This window comes from Herpailurus yagouaroundi, unplaced genomic scaffold, assembly GCF_014898765.1.
Source record: "Herpailurus yagouaroundi ecotype Mexico unplaced genomic scaffold, PumYag 67690, whole genome shotgun sequence".
In the NCBI taxonomy this organism is placed as follows: domain Eukaryota; kingdom Metazoa; phylum Chordata; class Mammalia; order Carnivora; family Felidae; genus Herpailurus; species Herpailurus yagouaroundi.
The window spans coordinates 4,472,102-4,492,723 of record NW_024420490.1 but is presented as its reverse complement, the minus strand read 5'-3'; the positions used below and the strand labels follow the sequence as shown (position 1 = coordinate 4,492,723).

The 20,622-nt window shown below is 38.8% G+C and overlaps 1 protein-coding gene across 1 annotated transcript in view; it reads right to left on the bottom strand.

Moving 5' to 3' along the window:
- CDKL5 (cyclin dependent kinase like 5) overlaps positions 1 to 20,622 on the bottom strand; it is a 195,826-nt gene that overhangs the window by 47,343 nt on the left and 127,861 nt on the right. Inside the window, exons 4-7 of the mRNA XM_040468278.1 lie at positions 19,984 to 20,029; positions 9,822 to 9,958; positions 4,363 to 4,483; positions 1,553 to 1,612 (exon numbers count right to left, since the gene is read on the bottom strand). Of these exons, the coding sequence (XP_040324212.1) occupies positions 1,553 to 1,612; positions 4,363 to 4,483; positions 9,822 to 9,958; positions 19,984 to 20,029 (364 nt within the window). The remainder of the gene's footprint in view (positions 1 to 1,552; positions 1,613 to 4,362; positions 4,484 to 9,821; positions 9,959 to 19,983; positions 20,030 to 20,622) is intronic.

Here is a 20,622-nt window from a genome sequence, read left to right as displayed (position 1 = left end):
ATATTCCTATTTTTGAATGGAATTCTTCAAGCCAGACAAAGGAGCTCATGTTGTGGGAAGAAAAGCAGTTCAGAAATTGTCACTGGGGATGCACAGGGCACAGAGTACCACATGCAGTGCTGCCATGTGAAACTTCCTCACCGCTAAAAATTGTCTTTCCTTTACAAAATGAGGCCAGACCAGGAATACTCTTTTCCTATTATTAACCATTCCACTGACATCTCTTTTGTAGTTATTACTTGTTTACAAATTTCAGTAATTTGGGGTTTTAAGCAGATCACCAACCCATAGAATCATGGAGGCATAGTCAAGGGTGCATGAGGCACACAAAGTGTCAGTATTTGGTGGTAGTCACAATTATGGATAGGAAGCCAGAAATAGAACCACAAATACTCCTTTTAAATAACTGTATTTCAGTATTTCTTTTTTATTCTCCTAAACACTTCTTAAGATGCTTAAAATATAGCAGGACTCTTCTTTGTAATATGCCTTACAAAGTATGAAGAAAAGTAAAGCTATCTGTGTTATATTAAAGATATTAATATTCAAATTCTTTGAAAGCACTGGGTGAAAACAGTTACACATGCTTCTAATAGCTACACGGGACAAAACTGGTCACTCACACAGTGAATTCTTAGAATGCTGCCATTTCCCATTTGTTTGATTCATCTTGGAGGTACCAATCTAACTTCTGCTTATGAAAGGACACAGTCTCATTTACATATAGAGGTTTACATTATATTTTTGGTTATATTTGAATACATGAAAAAATAACATTAAAAAAAGTCAAGTTGTTATTTTTCAGCATACGGATTAGAGAAAAGAATTTTTAAAAGTGACCTATAACTTAAACACCCTAATTTATAGTTTTATAACCTTTCTGAATTATTGTAATGTAAATTTTTAAGAGCACTTAATACATTTTTATACATATATGGAGAACAATACACAATTTTCTATTAGGAGATAGTACAACTCAAAAGCTCCCTAATACACTCAACCAGGAGCTGGAATGTTAGACATCAATTACTAATCTCATTCATTCAACATTTAAAGGGAATAAATGGAACTGTTCTAAAAATGTCTTTGACCTGTACAGGTATGTAACTACTGCGTACACATGATACACATGTATTTACATAGGCATATTTTTAGTGTTTATGATTACACCTAAGATAATTTCTATCAACATTTAAAAATATTTTTAAAATATTCTTTTATCCTACCCAATACAGAAGGCCATAGTGGTATTTCGTAGAAAATTCTTTTTCTAGAGTCATTAAGCACTGGGCTTATGAATATACACACATGCACATATTTGCTTTGCATTCTCATTAAGCAAATACTGCATTATGACTTTTTAAAAATGGTAGACAACACCATGCAAAGAGGGTATTCTCCCAACAATCAATTTTCCAATATATGACTGAAAAGAATATTCCTCTAATTTAAGTCAAAACATAAGAAATACTTTTAATAAGCCTTTAAAAAGCTACCTATGTGTTATATTAAATTAATTCTACTTATAAGTTTCCATTTCTTTTTAACTTACCAAAATCACACAGTTTCAAAACATCATTGTGGCTGATTAAGAGATTTTCTGGCTTGATATCTGAAGTATGAAGATTAAGAAACAATTGTTAAAAACTGTTCCATGTACTGCTGACTGACACTCTTGGATCACTATAACAGCAGCTAATTAGAAATATCCAGAGTAATTTGAATAGAAACCTGTGGCAGCAAAAAGCAGAGTAACACATTTTATACTGGTACATAAAAGTTTCAATTTGTTTTGGAGAAGCATGCAGACCACAATTTCAAAAATATTTTTTTGCTTTAAATCTTAAAGGTATTAATGGAATCTGTGAAAGGAATTTAAGAATCATTGAATCTAGGCCACCATGTCTCAAGGAACTATCTACTTCATAAAATACTAATGACATCAATTTTGGGAGTTTGAATATTAATTTTTTGGAGATAGAATATACATATATATATATATATTCTATATATATATTCTATATATATATTCTATATATATTCTAAAGTTCATGGGGTATCTGGGTGGCCCAGTTGGTTGAGCATCTGACTCATGATCCCAGGGATGTGGGACTGAGCCCCACGACAGGTTCGTGCTAAGCGTGGAGCCTGCTTAGGATTCTCTCTTCCCCCACCCCCCGCCCTTCTCCCCTGCTTGTGTGTTCTGTATTAAATAAATACACTTAAAAAAAAAGAGAGAAATCATTTCTCTTGTCATTTTCTATATAATTTCTATATTTATATCTCTCTTTAGCTTTTCTGTGTAGTTCACAATTATAAATGTCTAATGCTGAAGCTATACTGGATGAGTCAAGAAAAGATTTCTCATTTTTTCCATGGATGTTCTGAAGATGTGGTGGGAGCTAAGTAGAAATACACAGAAAATGCTATTTAATTCCTACCCTGGGAGACATCTCACAATTCTATTTTTTAGAGTATCAATCATTTATATCATATGGCAGAGGTGAAAAAGGAGAAAGGGAAGACGGAGGAGTAAAATCTGTAGATTTCAGAATCATGGTTTCTTTTTTGTGTTTTTTTTTTTTTTTTTTTAATTTGAGAGAAAGAGAGAGCAAGGGAGAGGGGCAGAGGGAGAAAGAATCTTAAGCAGGCTTCATGCACAGAGTGGAGCCCAACACAGGGCTCAGTCCCCAACCCTGGCATCATGACCTGAGCTAAAACCAGGAGTCAGATGCTCAACTGACTGAGCCACCCAGGCGTCCCTCAGAATCATGGTTTCTACTGCGAATTCATAACCATTGATTTACTGTATACTTAACCAAATCACAGCAATACCACAGAACTACAGCTAAATCAGTTCCTTATTAATATCCTCATATTGCAGTATACACTGTTATTAGAATCATTACCCCAGATACTAGATGTGCGGTTGGCTTGAAGACATACCTATACTACCAACAACCTTTTTTTAAAAATATAATTTATTGCCAAATTGGTTTCCATACAACACCCAGTGCTCATCCCAACAAGTGCCCTCCTCCCTGCCCATCACCACTTTCCCCTCTCCCCCATCCCCCATCTACCCTTAGTTTGTTCTCACTCCTTAAGAGTCTCTTATGGTTTGCCTCCCTCCCTCTCTGTAACCTTTTTTCCCCCCTCCTCACCCCTCCATGGTCTTCTGTTAAGTTTCTCAAGATCCACATATGAGTAAAAACATATGGTATCTGTCTTTCTCTGCCTGTCTTATTTCACTTAGCATAATACCCTCCAGTTCCATCCACGTTGCTGCAAATGGCCAGATTTCATTCCTTCTCATTGCCAAGTAGTATTCCATTGTATATATAAACCACATCTTCTGTATCCATTTGTCACACCAACAACCTTGGTATGGTAACTGGTATGAAAGTCAAATCCAAGAGAAATATAAACTTTTTCTAGATATAATTAATAGAAGTTGGCATTCTTCACATGACCTTTAAGCTATTCTTAAAGTGACACTATTTTTAAAGGGATATCCTTGTATGTCTGTACAGGTAAATTAAAAGGTAGTATTCATTTATTTGATAATTCAGAGACAAGAAGGAGATACTGTAACATTTTCCGATAAACATCTTTTAGCTTCATTATTTTATCAATATGTGTCCCATTACTGTAAAACTCTAGAATTCAAGCAAGATTATCAGCAGAAGATAAATGGTGTAGAGTCAAAGACAGTGCTGAACAAGTAATTTCCCTTTTATTACTATAAATCACTCACCTCACAGCAATAAAGGACAAAATAAAACAGTTTATGGAAGCATAATCATGACCTTTATGCAAGGTTGATCATGCCTACAACTTGCAATGGGCACTTTCCACTCATGGGTAGGGCAATTCAGGAGGTAAAGGTACATACCAGAGGTTGGTGGTCTAAGAGGGAATGAGAGGTGACAGTCAATGGGGGAGGTCAGTGACTTAGGGACCACCTTTAAAGCCTGATTCTGAGTGGTTTCACATTACCTGGTCTACCAACAGGACCAAAAGGCAATGGAGACTACCCCTTTGCTCGTTTCACCCCAAGTAAGCTTCAAAGTTCCCATTTGTTGAATTCTTTACATCCCAAGGCATTTCTAAAGTTGAGAATAGATCTGGTTATACAGAGATCTCACCATAATATCCAAATAAACTTGCAGTCTATCCTTTTGATAATTCAAAAGGAGACTTGGAAGGTAAACGATGTTCTCATATCCTGTACATTCGAAATGTATTTAATTCAAAGGGAACATCAGCACCCATGGAAATATTCTTAAGAGAGTAACATGTAAAATATTTCATTACATTCGATGTTTTCTTAATTGTCCATTTCAAAACTTTCATACTTACCTCTATGTACAATATCGTTCTTATGGCACCAGTGAATAGCTTTGATTAGCTGATAGATATAACTTTTAACTTTTTCAGGTGGAACTCCATTTGGCATTTCTTCCAGCAGTTCAAGCATATTCTAAAAATTAAATAGGGAGCCATTAATCTCCACAAATTAGGCAGGCCATAAATCATGTAGTAACAATTTAAAAAAGCATCTTGGGGCGCCTGTGTGGCTCGGTCGGTTGGGCGTCCGACTTCGGCTCAGGTCATGATCTCACAGTTCGTGAGTTCAAGCCCTGCATTGGGCTCTGTGCTGACAGCTCAGAGCCTGAAGCCTGTTTCAGATTCTGTGTCTCCCTCTCTCTTTGCCCCTCCCCCCCATCTCTCTCTCTCTCTCTCAGAATAATTTTTTTTTTTTAAAAGCATCTTGGATGATAATTCATCCAATACACAGCATGCATTTTAAAAAGCTGTTTGTTTTCCATCTACAACTTTTTTCATGAAAAAGCCGGATACTCTATTAAATCAAGGCTCTCTTTTAAGAGAAATTCCATTTTTACTATTCCTCAGTGCTGCCCCAAATAATAACCCTGGTACTTTCCACTCTCCCTAAAAATGTTTAAGGCATCATTTTAGAATATTTTCAAGGGAAAAGCAATACAAAGTAGAGAGAAGATGCTGTGATGTATAAAGGAGGGGGTAAACAAGCATTTTTAACACAGTGCACTGTGCATGTTTAATAGCACCTTGCAATAAAATCAAGCCTTGAAAATATTTCTGGAGGACCTGGAAAATATTCTTAAAAGAAAATGATCCTTAATTTTAGAAGTGATCCATGCAATCGGTACAAAAATTAAGATAGGCTAGAAAATGCTGTTGAAATAAACACAGACTCCCAACAAATCAATTTTTGAAACTCTTAGCCTGGAGTCAGAGATCATTCTAAAACTCACACAAAATTTTTTTACTAAGGAGAAACCCCACTTAACCAGTTTCACTGAATTTCCAGATTAACCACACATTTTCCATTCCCTCTGTAAAGCACCACATTAAGGCCCATAGCATTAGAGTTTATTGTTTGTAGACGACCATCTAGAAAAGCAGTTCTCAAAGTATGATCTGTGTGTGCCTTAGGGGTGGTTACCAGATCTTACAGAAGGCCCATGAAGTCAAAACTACATTCATAGTAACACTCAGCTTTTTGGCACTTTTACTATGTTTGCATTTACACTGATGACTCGAAGCAAGGATGGGTAAGCTGGTGGCACCCTAGCATAAATCAAGGCATTGGATTCCTCAATGCCACACTCTTACAGTTAAAAAGGAAGACAAAAAACCAGTTTTTTGGTTTTTGTTTTTCAACGTTTATTTATTTTTGGGACAGAGAGAGACAGAGCATGAACAGGGGAGGGGCAGAGAGAGAGGGAGACACAGAATCGGAAACAGGCTCCAGGCTCTGAGCCATCAGCCCAGAGCCTGACGCGGGGCTCGAACTCACGGACCGCGAGATCGTGACCTGGCTGAAGTCGGACGCTTAACCGACTGCGCCACCTAGGCGCCCCAAAAAACCAGTTTTAGTTAAGGATGTCTTTCTTGGGGCGCCTGGGTGGCTCAGTTGGTTAAGCATTTGACTCGATTTTGGCTCAGGTCATGATCTCACAGTTTGTGAGATCGAGGCCCCCCACTCCCTGGGTTGGGTTCTGTGCTGTCAGTGTGGAGCCTGCTTGGGATTCTGTCTCCCCCTCTCTTTGCTCCTCCCTGATATGGGCGCATGTTCTCTCTTCTCTCTCAAAAAAGGATGTCCTTCTTTGATTAAGCAGTAAAAATTATTACTTGTACTAAATTTCAACTCGAGTACATGTCTTTTTAGGAATCTACATGATAAAATGGGGAATACACATAAAGCACTTCTACTGCATAACAAAGCATGATGGTTATCTTAAAGAAAATCACTTGGGTGATTGAGTTGAAAGCTGAACTAGCTGTTTATTTTTGATAGAATACCATTTTTTATTTGAAGGTATGACACACAAATGTAGTTATGTTAACATGTGATGGGATTCTTATTGTTATTTTTAAATGAATTAACTTTATATTGTTCAGTTCTGACTTGTAATATGATAAATATTAATAGATAAAGCCCAAATAAATAATAAGCTTTTAGGGTTTCTAAAAATGTTAACAGTGTAGGAGTCCTAAGGACCAAAAAGTTAGAAAACCTCATACTTGCTCTAATACAACCTCACAATTTTGTTCCCACCAGTCAAGCTGCATATAATCGGTTATTCATAACACTCCCATACCTATTTGTAACAGATGCACTTCTTTTAATACAATTAAATATCATATAAACCAATGAAATAATGTTTTAAATAAAGAGATTTGCTGTTTATAAGAAAGCAAAATTTAATACTTTGGAAAGACTGAATGAAGGACAGCCACTAAACATACTGCTGTCTAATGGTATGTGAGTGCAGCAACTAAAAAATGCTGGCAAGGGACAGGTGATGATGGTGATAAGGATTCTGCACTGAGATTACTTTTTAATGTTTTTAAGCTTCAGTTTGGGTTTACAGAAGCTCTCACAGGCTATCATAGTTGATGCATTATGGGTATGATGTATCTAAGAAAGACTCATCAGAACTCCAATCAGAAGATCAATGCTCCAAAGGCCCTGACCCTACCCCTAAGGAGTAGGAAATGAATATATACTGATATATTTTAAGTTAAAATGTTTCAAGTATGTATGATTTTTTAATGATTCTCCACTCGAGTTGCCTTTTTCAATTAACAAATGCATAGGAGCTCCTAAATGCACATGAAGAATAAGAGGGCTTTGCAATACAGAAAATAAATCGTATGTCTCATTTCATATCATGTTCTAAATCTGTCAGTGGCAGATAGGAATGCCCCTCGATAGCCATTCTTCCCTTTAGTCCACAGTAATACAATTTGTAAGTCGATACATAGGTGCTCAGAATGAAGAGTACATTTCCCCTCTGCCTTGCAGCTTGAGACGCCATGAAAGTAAGTCCTGGCCAAGGGGATGTGATAGCTGGAGTGTGATCTTGACCTTGAAGACAAGGGCCACATCTCAAGGGTGGCAGAATGGAAAGGCAGAAGCAACCTAGGCCTCACACAGCTGTGGAGCAGTTACCGTACCAGCCCTGTACTGCCTACCTTTGTATTTGTATGTGAGGAAGAAAGAAACTTCTATTTTGTTTAAACCACTGTAATCCTGTATGTCTGTAACAACCCCACTACCCCTTAAGAGCATCATTTTCTTGCCCTCTTGAGACTCTTTGTTAATCTCGTTAGGCACTGTTGCTGATGGGAGGTCACCTTCCACGGAAAAACCACAGGGTCAGGCCAAGAAGCCCAGGTCTGGGGGACACAAGACAGAAGGTCTGGTAGCAGCTCTGCCACTTATTGGCAGAGAGATCTCAGACACGACAAAACGTCTGGTACACAGAGGTGATTTCCCCATGTGTTCATAGCAAATTGTTATTAATCATGAACCATCACCATGAACAGAACAGAAATAAATAAGACAAACCGAAACAGATCTGTCAGTAATTGCATTACTGGCAGTGAAAATGGTAAACTGCATGATTATTCTTGCAACTAAAAAATAATATAAAGAGCATCCGATTTTTACAGGAATCCTTTTTTTATAACTTTTTATAAATATCAAATTTCAGTTTAATTTTGGTAGGGAAGGTCCTTTAGGAATATACCTAAACTGACAAAGAAAAAGAAACCTTTAAGCAGATTTTGGAAAAGAAACACAAAACAGTGTTTTATTTTTATTTTAAGTTTCTTTCTTTGTTTTTGAGAGAAGGAGAGCAAGCAGGGGAGAGGCAGAGAGAGAGAATCCCAAGCAGGCTCCGAGTTGTCAGCACAAGAACCTGATGCAGGACTCGAACCCACAAACTGTGAGATCATGACCTGAGCTGAAACCAAGAGCTAGACGCTTAACCAACTGAGCCACCCAGGCATCCCCATGAAACAGTGTTTTAAAATGACAAAGAAACTTGTAATACGTTTCAAGTTTTGCTTGAATTGAAATTCCTATGTATATTTATTTTCATTAGAAAAATAATTTGTAGGGGCACCTGGGTGGCTCAGTCGGTTAAGCATCTGCCTTTGGCTCAGGTCATGATCTCACAGTTCATGGGTTTAAGCCCCGCATCAGGCCCTCTGCTGTCTGCGCAGAGCCCACTTTGGATCCTCTGTCCCCCGCCCCCACCCCCCACCCCCCCCCCACACTCTCCGGCCCTCCCCGCTCATGCATTCTGTCTCGAAAATAAGTAAATAAAAAAATTATTAAAAAGAAAAAAAAAGAAAAAGAATTTGTAAAGGCTGAATTAATTCAAAAGCTACACTCCTGGGTCATCTTGGCAACACTGCTTTCTATTTTGTGATGATGATGGTGGTGGTGACACTATCATTTATGACATAGAAGGCATCTGACAAACATAACCCTCCCCAGCCTTCATGTTCATTAGAAAGCCTCATTTTATCATGTACAAATTCCTGATTTTATCATGCAGATTCCTACAAAGACATGTACTCAAGAAGTGAAATATAATAAAAGTAGTAATTTTTAGTGTTGTTTAGCTATTAACAGGAAATCAGGAACCACATATTTATTCATCAAGGAAACCTCTAAAAGGTCCATCTGGCACCAGTTTATTCTACTCCTGTAAAGGTACTTATTTAAGTTTGGGACAATAACCAACCACTGTAGGGCAGCTACCCTCAAAGAAATTCAAAGGCCCACCTATTGATTACTGCAGCATACATTAGCCCCTAGGCCACACATCATTAAAACTGTCACTAATCATTACCAATTAAAAAAAAAAAAATACCGAGGCAAGTATACAGATAATTTGAACCGTGTGTGCTTTTCTTCTTTTCTCCCATGCTTCCAATTCATTATCTGTGGCCTCATCTACCTCCTCAAGCCTCACCTTATGCCTCCTGGCACATCTTCTTCCCTCAAAGCCAAAGCACTGACATTTCATAAAAGGTTGCTCCATGAGCCCACTCATTCACCACCTTAGGTCTGATTTAGGCAGCCACCCTAAGCTCCCAGGCTGCCTCACACACACCTCTGTCATCTTATGCCATCACTGTCAACTTACTTGTCTCTCCCTCAGAGGCCTTGCCTCGGTTTAATTTAAATAAAGTACATCTAAAAATTACCTGTTGAACACAGATTCTAAGATTTTAGAAGCCAAATCAATACACTGTTGAAATTTAAGATGATCTTTGTACAGTTAAATTGCGCAAAACCCTTCAATATATTTCAGGGCTTCTAATGATTACGGATAAAAAATTCATTTTTAAAGTACTGAGATTATGAGTACATTGACAAATCATACTAGACAATAATACTTCCTTGAACAGTGTCAGAAATGACCCTACATAAAAGAATCAGGCAAATTCCATACTATCAATTAGTGACTTACTTTTTCAACATATTCAAACACCAAGTACAATTTCCCCCTCCGACGAAAGGCTTCCTTCAGCTCCACGATGTTTTCCTGCTTGAGAGTACGCAGCATTTTAAGCTCTCGTAAAGTCGTTTCCTTGACTTCTTCATTTTCTAGAATGTAAACAATGGTGAAGAGTAAAATTAAAGCTTTCAAACCACTGTTGAAAAAATTCTAAAAACAATGAAAACATATCAATTTTACTTTCCACTTTGAGTACTTTCTGCATAAGAAGTTCAAGGATGGAAGAATAAATATCACATTTTCTTGTTGAAAGGATCAAGAATTAGCCACTTAAAGAAGAAAAGGCTTACTTGACCAGCATGAACCTAATTTTCCCCTTATGTTTTCTTGTACTCCGTATTGCAGAGGGTATGTGTAAACACAGACTTACAGATACAACGTTATCAATCTACTGTCATTTTAATTCTAACACTTCCTACTGACAAAGGAGGAGTTTAAAAGAGTAAAAAGGAATCAATGGTATCAGTGTGCAGAGCAGCCTCTAGGCAGCATCTGTAGCAGCTGATGTTTTTAACTCTAGCCGGAAGCTTTGGCTCAAAAGAACATTTTATTTCTCTGGCTGCATGTGAGTCACCTCAGTGAGCAGAGGTCATATGCCAGGCACCCACGATGCAGCTCATAGTCAAGTTGCAGGGAATTCTAGGAGAGTCTGATCTCTCTGAACAGCAGCTGCTATAGGTTCCTGCTGTCCTCCTGTGGCATGTCCACCTGTCCATCCCAGATGGTGTAGCTGTACTGGGACGGAGAACTTATGCTGAACCAATATAGCCTTCCATATGATCAACTTCACTCACGATAACCCCCACAGGCATGGAGGAAGGACAGAAGTCACATTAACTCTAATGGATGAATTGGCAGGGGAGTAAGGAAGGTAATACTTTTCTTTTTTAGTGAGTTTTTATGATACCTTTAGGTGTAGCCTGGAAATGCTAACTACCATGTTTACATATATACATATATGAATGTGTACACACACACACACACAAGAATACAGGTTCATAATTCTTTTATCTGCAATTTCAAAAATCCATCTAAAAACTGAACACTTTCTCCAAGTGTATGGCAAATCTCTTTAGAGGTAAAATCTAAACTGACATGAGACCACCTAGTCTTTGTTTATCCCACTTAGTAAGAACATTCAGGTGCTTGCTTCAGAAATAGTGTCTTACTGGGGCGCCTGGGTGGCTCAGTCAGTTAAGGGTCCAACTTCGGCTCAGGTCATGATTTCATGGTTCGTGAGTTCAAGCCCCACGTCAGGCTCTGTGCTGACATCTCAGAGCCTGGAGCCTGCTTCAGATTGTGTCTCCCTCTCTCTCTGCCCCTCCCCCCACTAATATTCTGTCTCTCTCTCAAAAAAATGAATAAACACTAATAATAAAAGAAACAGCATCTTATTACAGGGTGCTAAAGTAGCATGCCATATTTCCATTCCAAAACCCGGAAGTTGTGAATTCTAAAACACATTTGTCTCCAACATTTGGGGTCAGAGTCAAAATCCTAGCTTGAGAATCCAAGTTTTATGACCCTCAGGTTCAGGTATATTCAACCTCCTTCAGGTTCAGGGAAGAAGAAAATGAGAGTTTGGGGATGAGGATGAGAAAGCTTAAAATGCCGTCTAAGAAGAAATGCCTCCTAAAGCAAGGTACACAAGAGGAAAAAGGCTGATGGGGCTAAATGGGGAGAGAAGATTCTAAATTAGGTGCCAGGAGTACTTCTCAGATTATTTTCTATCCCAGCCTATCTCCCATCCCCCATTCAAACGGAGTTTAAAGAATCAAGAGACTGTAATAAACGCAAGGGCTTTGTAGCACGAGAGTATCTGTAATAAACAGGGAACAGAAAGTCAACACTCCTTTGTGAACTGGTTACACAAGTGAAATATTCTCCCTACTTCACACACACACACACACACACACACACACACACACACACAACACAACTGTTGGGGAGCCCTGGAGCACAGATTAGGAAAGGACATAGAAAGATACTATCAGAAAGCAAGAAGTAGCAGTAGGATAGGTTGACAGTGGCATAAGCAGTGAGCCAGCCCAGCCAACATCAGGAGGGGGGGTGACTGGGAACTAGGGACTCACAGGGCCCCCATGAGGGGAAAAGAGTATGACACCATGGGGGTCACCTGGCAGTAGGGGGAATGTGATCAGGGGACCTCCCAAAGTGGCTTACAGGAATGTGGTGGGACAGAGGTCCAGCTGTTCTGCAAAATGGGGCTGAGCCAGATAAGTGGTATTTGGTGACTTTTAGAATTACTAAAACACTAACAGCCTTTAATCTTATGAGGAAGGCTACCCCATCTGGGTTACTTTTGAGACTGAGATAATCAAACCAAAGTTCACCTATCTCTAAGACACAGAATGCCACAAAGGTCTCGATACAAAGCAAATGATCTTCTAACAAGGAGATAATCCAATACAAATATAGTGATTACTCACAACCTGGTTCCTGTCTGCTTTTCCATTCCCCATTTCATATCCTTCCCACCCCACATTAGTCTTTCAGTTCTCCAAATAGCCCCAACTTAGTTTTTTCAACCTTAGGGCCTTTTAACTTGTTCCCTCTGCTTGGAACTCTCATTCTACAACCCAGACTCCTTACAGGGCTGGCTCTTCTTCAGGATTCAGTTTGAACAGCACTCCTCAGAAGCTTCACCCAGATCACTAAACCAAAGCAGGCTTCCACCCCTATTATTCCTTACCACACTGAACCTATTCTTTTGCAGACCAAGAGCTGCTATTCTTTCTGTTAGACCAAGAGCTCTAGGAGGAGAGGCCTAAGTTCTGCTGTTCAACAATACACACTCAACCACCTAGGACTGCACCCGGCACAAAGAAGGGATCAATAAATACTTCTGACACAAACACGTCCACTGATGTCATGAGGAAATCTTCACTCCTATGTGGCTAGCCCTCATTCCCTTAAGACATGGGAAGCAGCGATGTGATGGCAAACAAGAGGCACTTTCCCTCTCAGTTTTGAGTACGGTACTTTCAATCTTCTCTCTAGAACGTTGAGAAGGCAGCTTTTCGGGCAGTAAGACAAACCAAATTTCTTTTTCCCTATATACCACTATGCCTGGTTGTCTTCTACAATATGTGATTATAAAAAATGGGGCTCCAGAAAACTTAAAGTACTAAAAAGGGTCATGAACACATATATATTTAACCATTCATTAATAACATCCATAAGCTATACTGGAGCTGGGTACAAAAAAAATGTTGCAACTAAGTCAAAAGTAAATACAGCTGGTGTATCTTTTCTAGTCAACTGCTTGGTGAATTCTTGGCACTCAAAAAGCAACTGAAAAAAGAGAGCTTTGAATTATTAGCAACTTGTGGCGATTTTACTTTGCTAACAGATAAAGCTACCTCAGAATGGCTGAAGTAGAATGGTTTTAGAAGAAGGAACACTGGAGTAGGATTTGGGAGACCTAGAGTTTGGATCCCGTTAAATAACCAACACTGTGACATATGATGTTGGGCAAGCCACTTAACTTTTCATTCATAAAATAACAAAATAAATGGGCACACTCCCCGTCCACACACGCCCTAAAAAATCCCATGGCTTTTTCCAAATCTAATAACCAATGATTTCTTTCCATTAAAATCTCATTGATTATGAGCCTAAACCTCACCGAATTTTGATGCTTTGTTATATAGACATCATTCAAATCTATACTGACGCTACGTAAAAATGGCTGGAGAGAAAAGAGAAATTAATCTTGAAAAAGAAGTTCACAAAACCATTTAGCATGTGGGGCCAAAACCACCTCATTTGAGCTGCCTATCTTTTTTAGGAAATGAAGGCTTTACTCTAATTTATGCCTGTCATAGATATCCAAAGTTGAGGTAAGCACTTCAGCACTAAGAATGTAATGAATGGGAACAGGCAGGAAGCAGAATTATTAATTCCCTAAGTGCAAGTAAAATGCACACTCTTCATTACTTGGTATATCCTATCATTTTTGTTTCTCTAAGTACTTTTAAGGTTCCTGGCTTACCCTGTACTTTGATGAAATTGCAGCACTAAACGATCGGATGATGAAGAAAAGGAATATACTTTCCACTTACACATGCTTCTCACCTCAGAGGTTCAGAAAGTAGCCAAGCTCTTTAGTGAGGCAATTTTTTAAAGGTGCTGGCACAGCCTACTCAAGTGAGCACAAAAATCCCTGCCTTCCAGTTGAGATAATCCTGTGGATTCTTTACATAGGCAAGGCTCCTCCAGTTTACAAATGAAGAACCCAAGTCTATAAAGAAAAGCTTCCTCAGGGTGAGGGAAAGGAATGCCACACTAAGTAGAACAAAGGGACACAGGCAACACGGTGGATGGTAGTGAGCAAGCTTTAGAGAGTCAGTCGAACACCCAGGTCCGGGTCTACACTCTGCTACTGCTTAGCTGAGTGGCAAAGCAGCATGGTATGGATGGAAGAAAAACTCAAAGATCCTGAGGCCTGCATCTTTCCCAGTTAATCACATACTGACTGTACAGCTTTGGACCTTGTGTTCCTTGGCTATAAACAGGAATTGGGCTTCTACTAGAGGATTCGAAGGTCCTCACAGCTCTAAGACCCGGTGCATCCGAGCAAGTCCTGCTTATGTGCATGCTAATGGGCTTGGTCGTCAGTTTCCACTGAGGGTGTTTACCTTAGTACAGGCAGCAAGTCTGACAATGTTACATAAATTTTTTTGACTGATGATTAAATGGCAGGGTAGAAGAAGGACGTTAAGTAAGAAAAAAACAAAGAACTAACCTGCTTTTAGCTTGCCAGTTAGGCAAGTTAACACACTAAGAATCAAGAAGGGAGATTCACTAAAGTTAAAAGAAAAACAATTTTTAAGAAAAAAAAGTCACAGGAGCAAAAGTAATGCAAAGTAAGTAATAAAAAGAGAAAAACCTAAAGATGAACAGAAACTCTATTGTAACTCTATTTTTAAAGAACTGTGGGCTTGGAAAAGAAACCCAGAAATAGCTGTAACCTACTTTATGAAATCATAAACCTGACATTCTTGTATAGACAAAGAGGCCCCCCAAAATGGACCTTTAAACAGGTACAATGGGAGGGGGAAAAAAAGCCAACCCATCCTTGTACAAAATCATCAGGATACCATAAGGGTTGCCCTGACTGAAGAAGGAATACCAACAAGAGGGCGATTAACACGGCCAAGGGGGTTTGAATGGTGGTGCTGCTATCATATATACTAAAAAAGATGAATTCAGCAGAGACTGGGTAGAGCACAATGGAAATGTATTAAATTATGAAGGGTGCAAATGTTCATCAAATCCTAGAAGAACCCCTGAAGCTTGAAAGAGATCCATTTTGGACATTAAAAGAAAGTCTGGTGAAATCATGACTAGCCAGAATGTTCAAGCTTAGTTAATTGAATTCTGTTTAACCAAAGGTGGGAAAATTTGTTTCAAGGCCTCTCCTACAGAGAAATCAAGTTCTTGAATTTAAGGAGCAAAGACTATGAGCTCTTGTTTTATACCATTATGCAAAATGTGACCAGTATTCCCTCAATCCAGAAATCAGGATAGAGCTTTCTAATGTCTGAGTAGAGATAAGGATGAAATAAATTGGAGGAAAGAATGGATGACCAATTACACATTCTCTCATGTTTAAAAAGAATATGTCCGGGGCGCCTGGGTGGCTCAGTCGGGTAAGCGTCCGACTTCGGCTCAGGTCATGATCTCACGGTTCGTGAGTTCAAGCCCCGCATCGGGCTCTGTGCTGACAGCTCAGAGCCTGGAGCCTGCTTTGGATTCTGTGTCTCCCTCTCTCTCTCTGCCCCTCCCCCACTCCCTCTATCTCTCTGTCTCTCTCTCTCTTAAAAAAACAAACATTTTTTAAAAATATTTTTTAAAAGCAGCAAAAGTCATCAAAACAAAAAACTATTAACTAATGAAGTGATCTCAGATAAAAGTGTCATCACTCACACAGTACTCATTTTTAACATGAGGTTTTAATCCCTACCCAGTATGTAGGAGAATCATAGACAAAAGATATGGATAAATGATTGATAGAGTTCTAATAGCTAACAACTAGAGAGCAAAATACTGACAAGGATGTAGTCAGAAAGACAGGGACATACAAAAATAAAGATAAAACTGACAAAGTTTTTTGTATATTTTTTAATAAGCCTCTTTTTATCATTATGAAAGTCATTCATTCTCCTAGCCTATAATTTTACTGCAAAAATTACCCCCCCTCAAAAAAGTTAACACTGGATTCTTTTTTCTAAGAAATAGCTATTATAATCTAAATTGTGTTAACTATAAAATGAAGTAAACGTATTTTCATAATTTTTGTTCCATTTTCTCAACTTAAAAGTCCCAATCTAACCTTTTATTTACTATTTAAGGTTAGTTCCCATTTTAGGTAGTGATCTATTATCCTGGGATAACAAGGACAGCTTGAACAAAATACTGGTCCTACCTAATGTAGTTTCAAAAACATTTTATACAAACGTGTTGAAATATTTACAAATTTAACAAGAAAATAGGACATGATCATAATCTTTTAAAGCTAACAGAAAGTAATATATACTCATAAAATATCCCTTCATATCATCAGTATGAGAATACTGGATTAGCTTGAATGCAAATCAGACCAAGTTCAGATCCTATTTCAGTGTAACAGTGTTTTTACAGGATTATTTCATGACCTTCACAAAAATTTTTAAACACTGGGTTTTAGAAGGGTCATATAATATCAACAGAATATTTTCAGAGAAACTAATAAAAGAGATTAATGAGAGCTATATGACATTAAGGGTATTCTGATGAAACTCTACTTTTTATTAGAATTTTCCTGATTGAAATTTAAGGTGATAGAATGGTTCAGAATTAAGTGGTTTACATAGGGGTTGAATGGACATTCTCATCTGTACTAAACTATCTATATACACGTCACATTCCAAAAGGATTGTTCACCACACACATTCCATTAAGCAAGATTCTACTCAGGCAGTGGGGTGCCTGGGTGCCTCAGTCAGTTACGCGTCAACTCTTGGTTTCAGCTCAGTCAAGATTGCACAGTTTCTAAGTTCAAGCCCCGCCTTGGGCTCTGTGCTGACAGCAGCACAGAGCCTGCTTGGGATTTCTCTCTCCTTCTCTCTGTTCTTCCGGTTTGCCTTCTCGCTCTCTCTCAAAACAAACAAACAAACAAACAAACAAACAACTATTTAAAAAAAGCTCTTGCTTCCATGTTAACAACAACAACAAAAAAGATTCTACTCAGGCAGGAGGGAAAGGGTTAAGACAGAACAGAGAGTATGATACCTCCCAGGGAGAGCTAGAAACAGTTGAAAAGTGTGCCTAGAATAGAACTGGAACTAAAAAGTTATGAATAATTGCATATCTTTAGATTCTATCACAGTAATGTTTAGGAAGTATCCAGAAGTATATATGGGCGTACCGACAAAGGTGTCCATCTGCAAGGTGGATGGGTGACAAGGCTGCAATGCCTGTAAGGTATGGTAATTGATAATGGTCTGGCAGAGAGGAGGGTAGAGGGCATTCATGCTTTGTCAGTGCACAGAAATAAGGGCTGATCAAATGTTTCCTATAATATCTACACTATTCATACATTCCCAGGATACCACAGCTAGAAACAATGTCTCTTGCCTCAAAATTAAACAAATTCATTCAGGCACTGACTGCTTTCTACTCTGTTTTACTGCTATTTACTTACAGGTCTTAATTCTACTAAGCTTCTTGAAATCACCCTGATTTATTCTTCAGGGCTTTCATAGCACCTGTCTCAGGGCTCAATACATTTAAACAGATGTTATTGATTACCACTCTGAAGGTATCATCACAACAGGTACAAACACATTGTTTAACTGAAGCTAAGAAATGGTATGAACAGAACAGAGATTGTGAAGAATATGGCAGGTTTTTTTTTCTTTAAAGCAATGGCATACGTGGCCTAGTTTGTACTGCTTTTCAAAAACTTCATGACAATTATTATTTTTGGTGGTTAACTGACGCTTGACGACGTGCCTTACAAGATGAATGCACAGCCAGAAGTCTTTACATGAAGGCAAAGGTTATGCTTTGATCTACTGTTGCAACCACTCTTTTTAGTAGATCACCATTTGTCTCTTGGACACCTGTGGTTAGCCCAAAGCCACTGCTCAAAGAGCTCATTTCCAATGGTCTCAGAGTGGACTGGCCTGGGGCTATTGCTTCCTGTCAGACTACAGGTATATCCTTTGAAGCAGGTTCCCCGCCCCCCGCACTTTAGAACAAGCTAAAAGCTTTTTTTTTTTTTTAAATTTTTTTTTCAACGTTTTTATTTATTTTTGGGACAGAGAGAGACAGAGCATGAACGGGGGAGGGGCAGAGAGAGAGGGAGACACAGAATCGGAAACAGGCTCCAGGCTCCGAGCCATCAGCCCAGAGCCTGACGCGGGGCTCGAACTCACGGACCGCGAGATCGTGACCTGGCTGAAGTTGGACGCTTAACCGACTGCGCCACCCAGGCGCCCCTAAAAGCTTTTTTTATTGCATTCTCTTTAAGGCTGGCAAGACAACGGCTGCTAAGGTTTCCCAGATGATGCGTGTGCCCCACATAACCAGCACATCAGAGTTGGGATATATCAAATACTACTGAATCTACCCCAGGACCTTGTTAGTGAGCCCTTTTTGTTATTTAATGTTCGCTAAGGGTCTAAAGGATGGGTGATGAAACTGTTCACAAATATAGAGGCTTACGGAGTGTAGTCAATGTGTGCTGATAAAGGTAGGCTACGACTGCCATTGTCATACTTCCAATTTGATACGAAAGTTAATGCTATGCTAGTGCCTCTTACCCTGGGGCACTATTTTCCACAAGGCAGGTTATGATTCAGTGGTAAAATCGATGTTATCTAATGCCACAAATAGGCATTTATGTGAATTTATATGAGCAGAAAACAACAAAAAATGAAGAACCTCCCATTAGTAAAATAGTTTTGTGATACTTTTACTTCAGTTATATATAGGACATTATGTATGTGGATACTGGATTAGGATGTAAAAAAAATATTTCTGTGGATCTCTGTAGGAAGAAAATTGGCAAAATGCTGCCTAGAGCTTCTCAAAGGCCATGCATGTCTTCGTGGTAAGTTTTTCTACTAGGCTATCCTTAGATGGCCAATAATCTAGATTTAAAACCTAATCAACTACTGAAATGTTTTATTTATATTTTGTACATTTTTTGTTTTTTAGTGCTTTCTTTAAAATTTTCTTGCCCAGCATACGGTAACTTTTTTAACGTTTCTTTCTTTTTTAAAGTTTACGTATGTATTTTGAGAGAGAGAGCTCGCGTGCATGTCCATGCACGTGCATGTCGCGTGCATGTCCATGGGGAGGGCCAGAGAGAGCGGGTGAGAGAGAATCCCAAGCAGGCTCTGTGATGTCAGCGCAGAGCCCCAGCACAGGGCTTGATCCCACAAACTGTGAGATCATGACCTGAGCCAAAATCAAGAGTCAGACGCTTAAACAACTGAGCCACCCAGGTGCCCCAGCATAGGGTAATTTTAGTACTCCATCTGAAATGGTCTGGACGTGTGACCAAGGACCCCAACTATGGTATTTCTTCTTGAAAAGCTTTTATTCTTCCAATGAGTCATTTTAAATACAAAATCACTTTCTTGATACCATTTACATACTACTTATCCTTGTATTTCTAACTAAGAACCGAAGATCATAGTAATCAATACCAAAGCCCTTCACATAGCCCTTCCTACTTATGTGAACTCACAAAAATATTTATTTCAAATCAGTTTTCTCATTTTAATAATATTTATAAATAGCATGCCTTCTACCTAGCATTTGAAGCAAGATTTCCAGTGCTGACTGTACCTTAAAATACATGATAAATTTTCTAGTATCATGAGATTTGATTTACACAGAAGGAGCTAGATGTTCCAAAGCAAAGCATGATAATAAATATGCTATATTCACTTTCTGAGATGCAGATGTTAAAATTTCAGGAACAAAGGCTAATCAGCTAGATCCTATCTCTTCTACATTCTGTTCACAAGGACTAAATACAAAAAGAAAAAGACAGATACACACACACACATACACATACACACACACACACGTATACCTTCACTGTCCTTGAATTTCTTGATTGCCACAATTTCATGTGTTTCCTGCAAAGGAAAAAAGAGACAGAAAGTCATTCCTCAGTGTTTTTGAAACTGGGAATCCCATTAGTGTCGGGGTATATTTGGAGACTGAGGGCAAGAAACCAGAGAGAAAAAAAAAAAAAAAAAAAAAAGATCCTCTTCTTTCCCAGCCCCTCATTTCCTGGTTCCAAAACTCTCTTTCTAAGCACCCTGCAGACATTGTCAGGGAAGGGAAAAATAAAGGGAGAGAGAAGGGAACCGAGAGCAGAGATGGCAATAGACCATGAATAAACCATAAGTGTTAATGTCTGGACGCTAAAAAAAAAAGTGCCAGGATGACTGATATGATATAATATTTACCATCATCTGTAGTTCCTTCTGAAACTCAGGGGCACATTTTAATTAGGCTTCTATAGCAAAGAAAGGGCTTCTACAATACTTGGTAGTTGCAGGTAACAGAGTTCCCCTTCTGAGTCTCCGCCCTTCACTTTACTTTTCCTAACAAGCCTCGTTCCCCAGTTCTTCTCTAGGGATAGTCATTTCAAACCCAAAGAGAGACAAACATCTGCTGCCAAATACCAATCACTACCCCCACTCTTGCCTTTATTTCCTTCTCC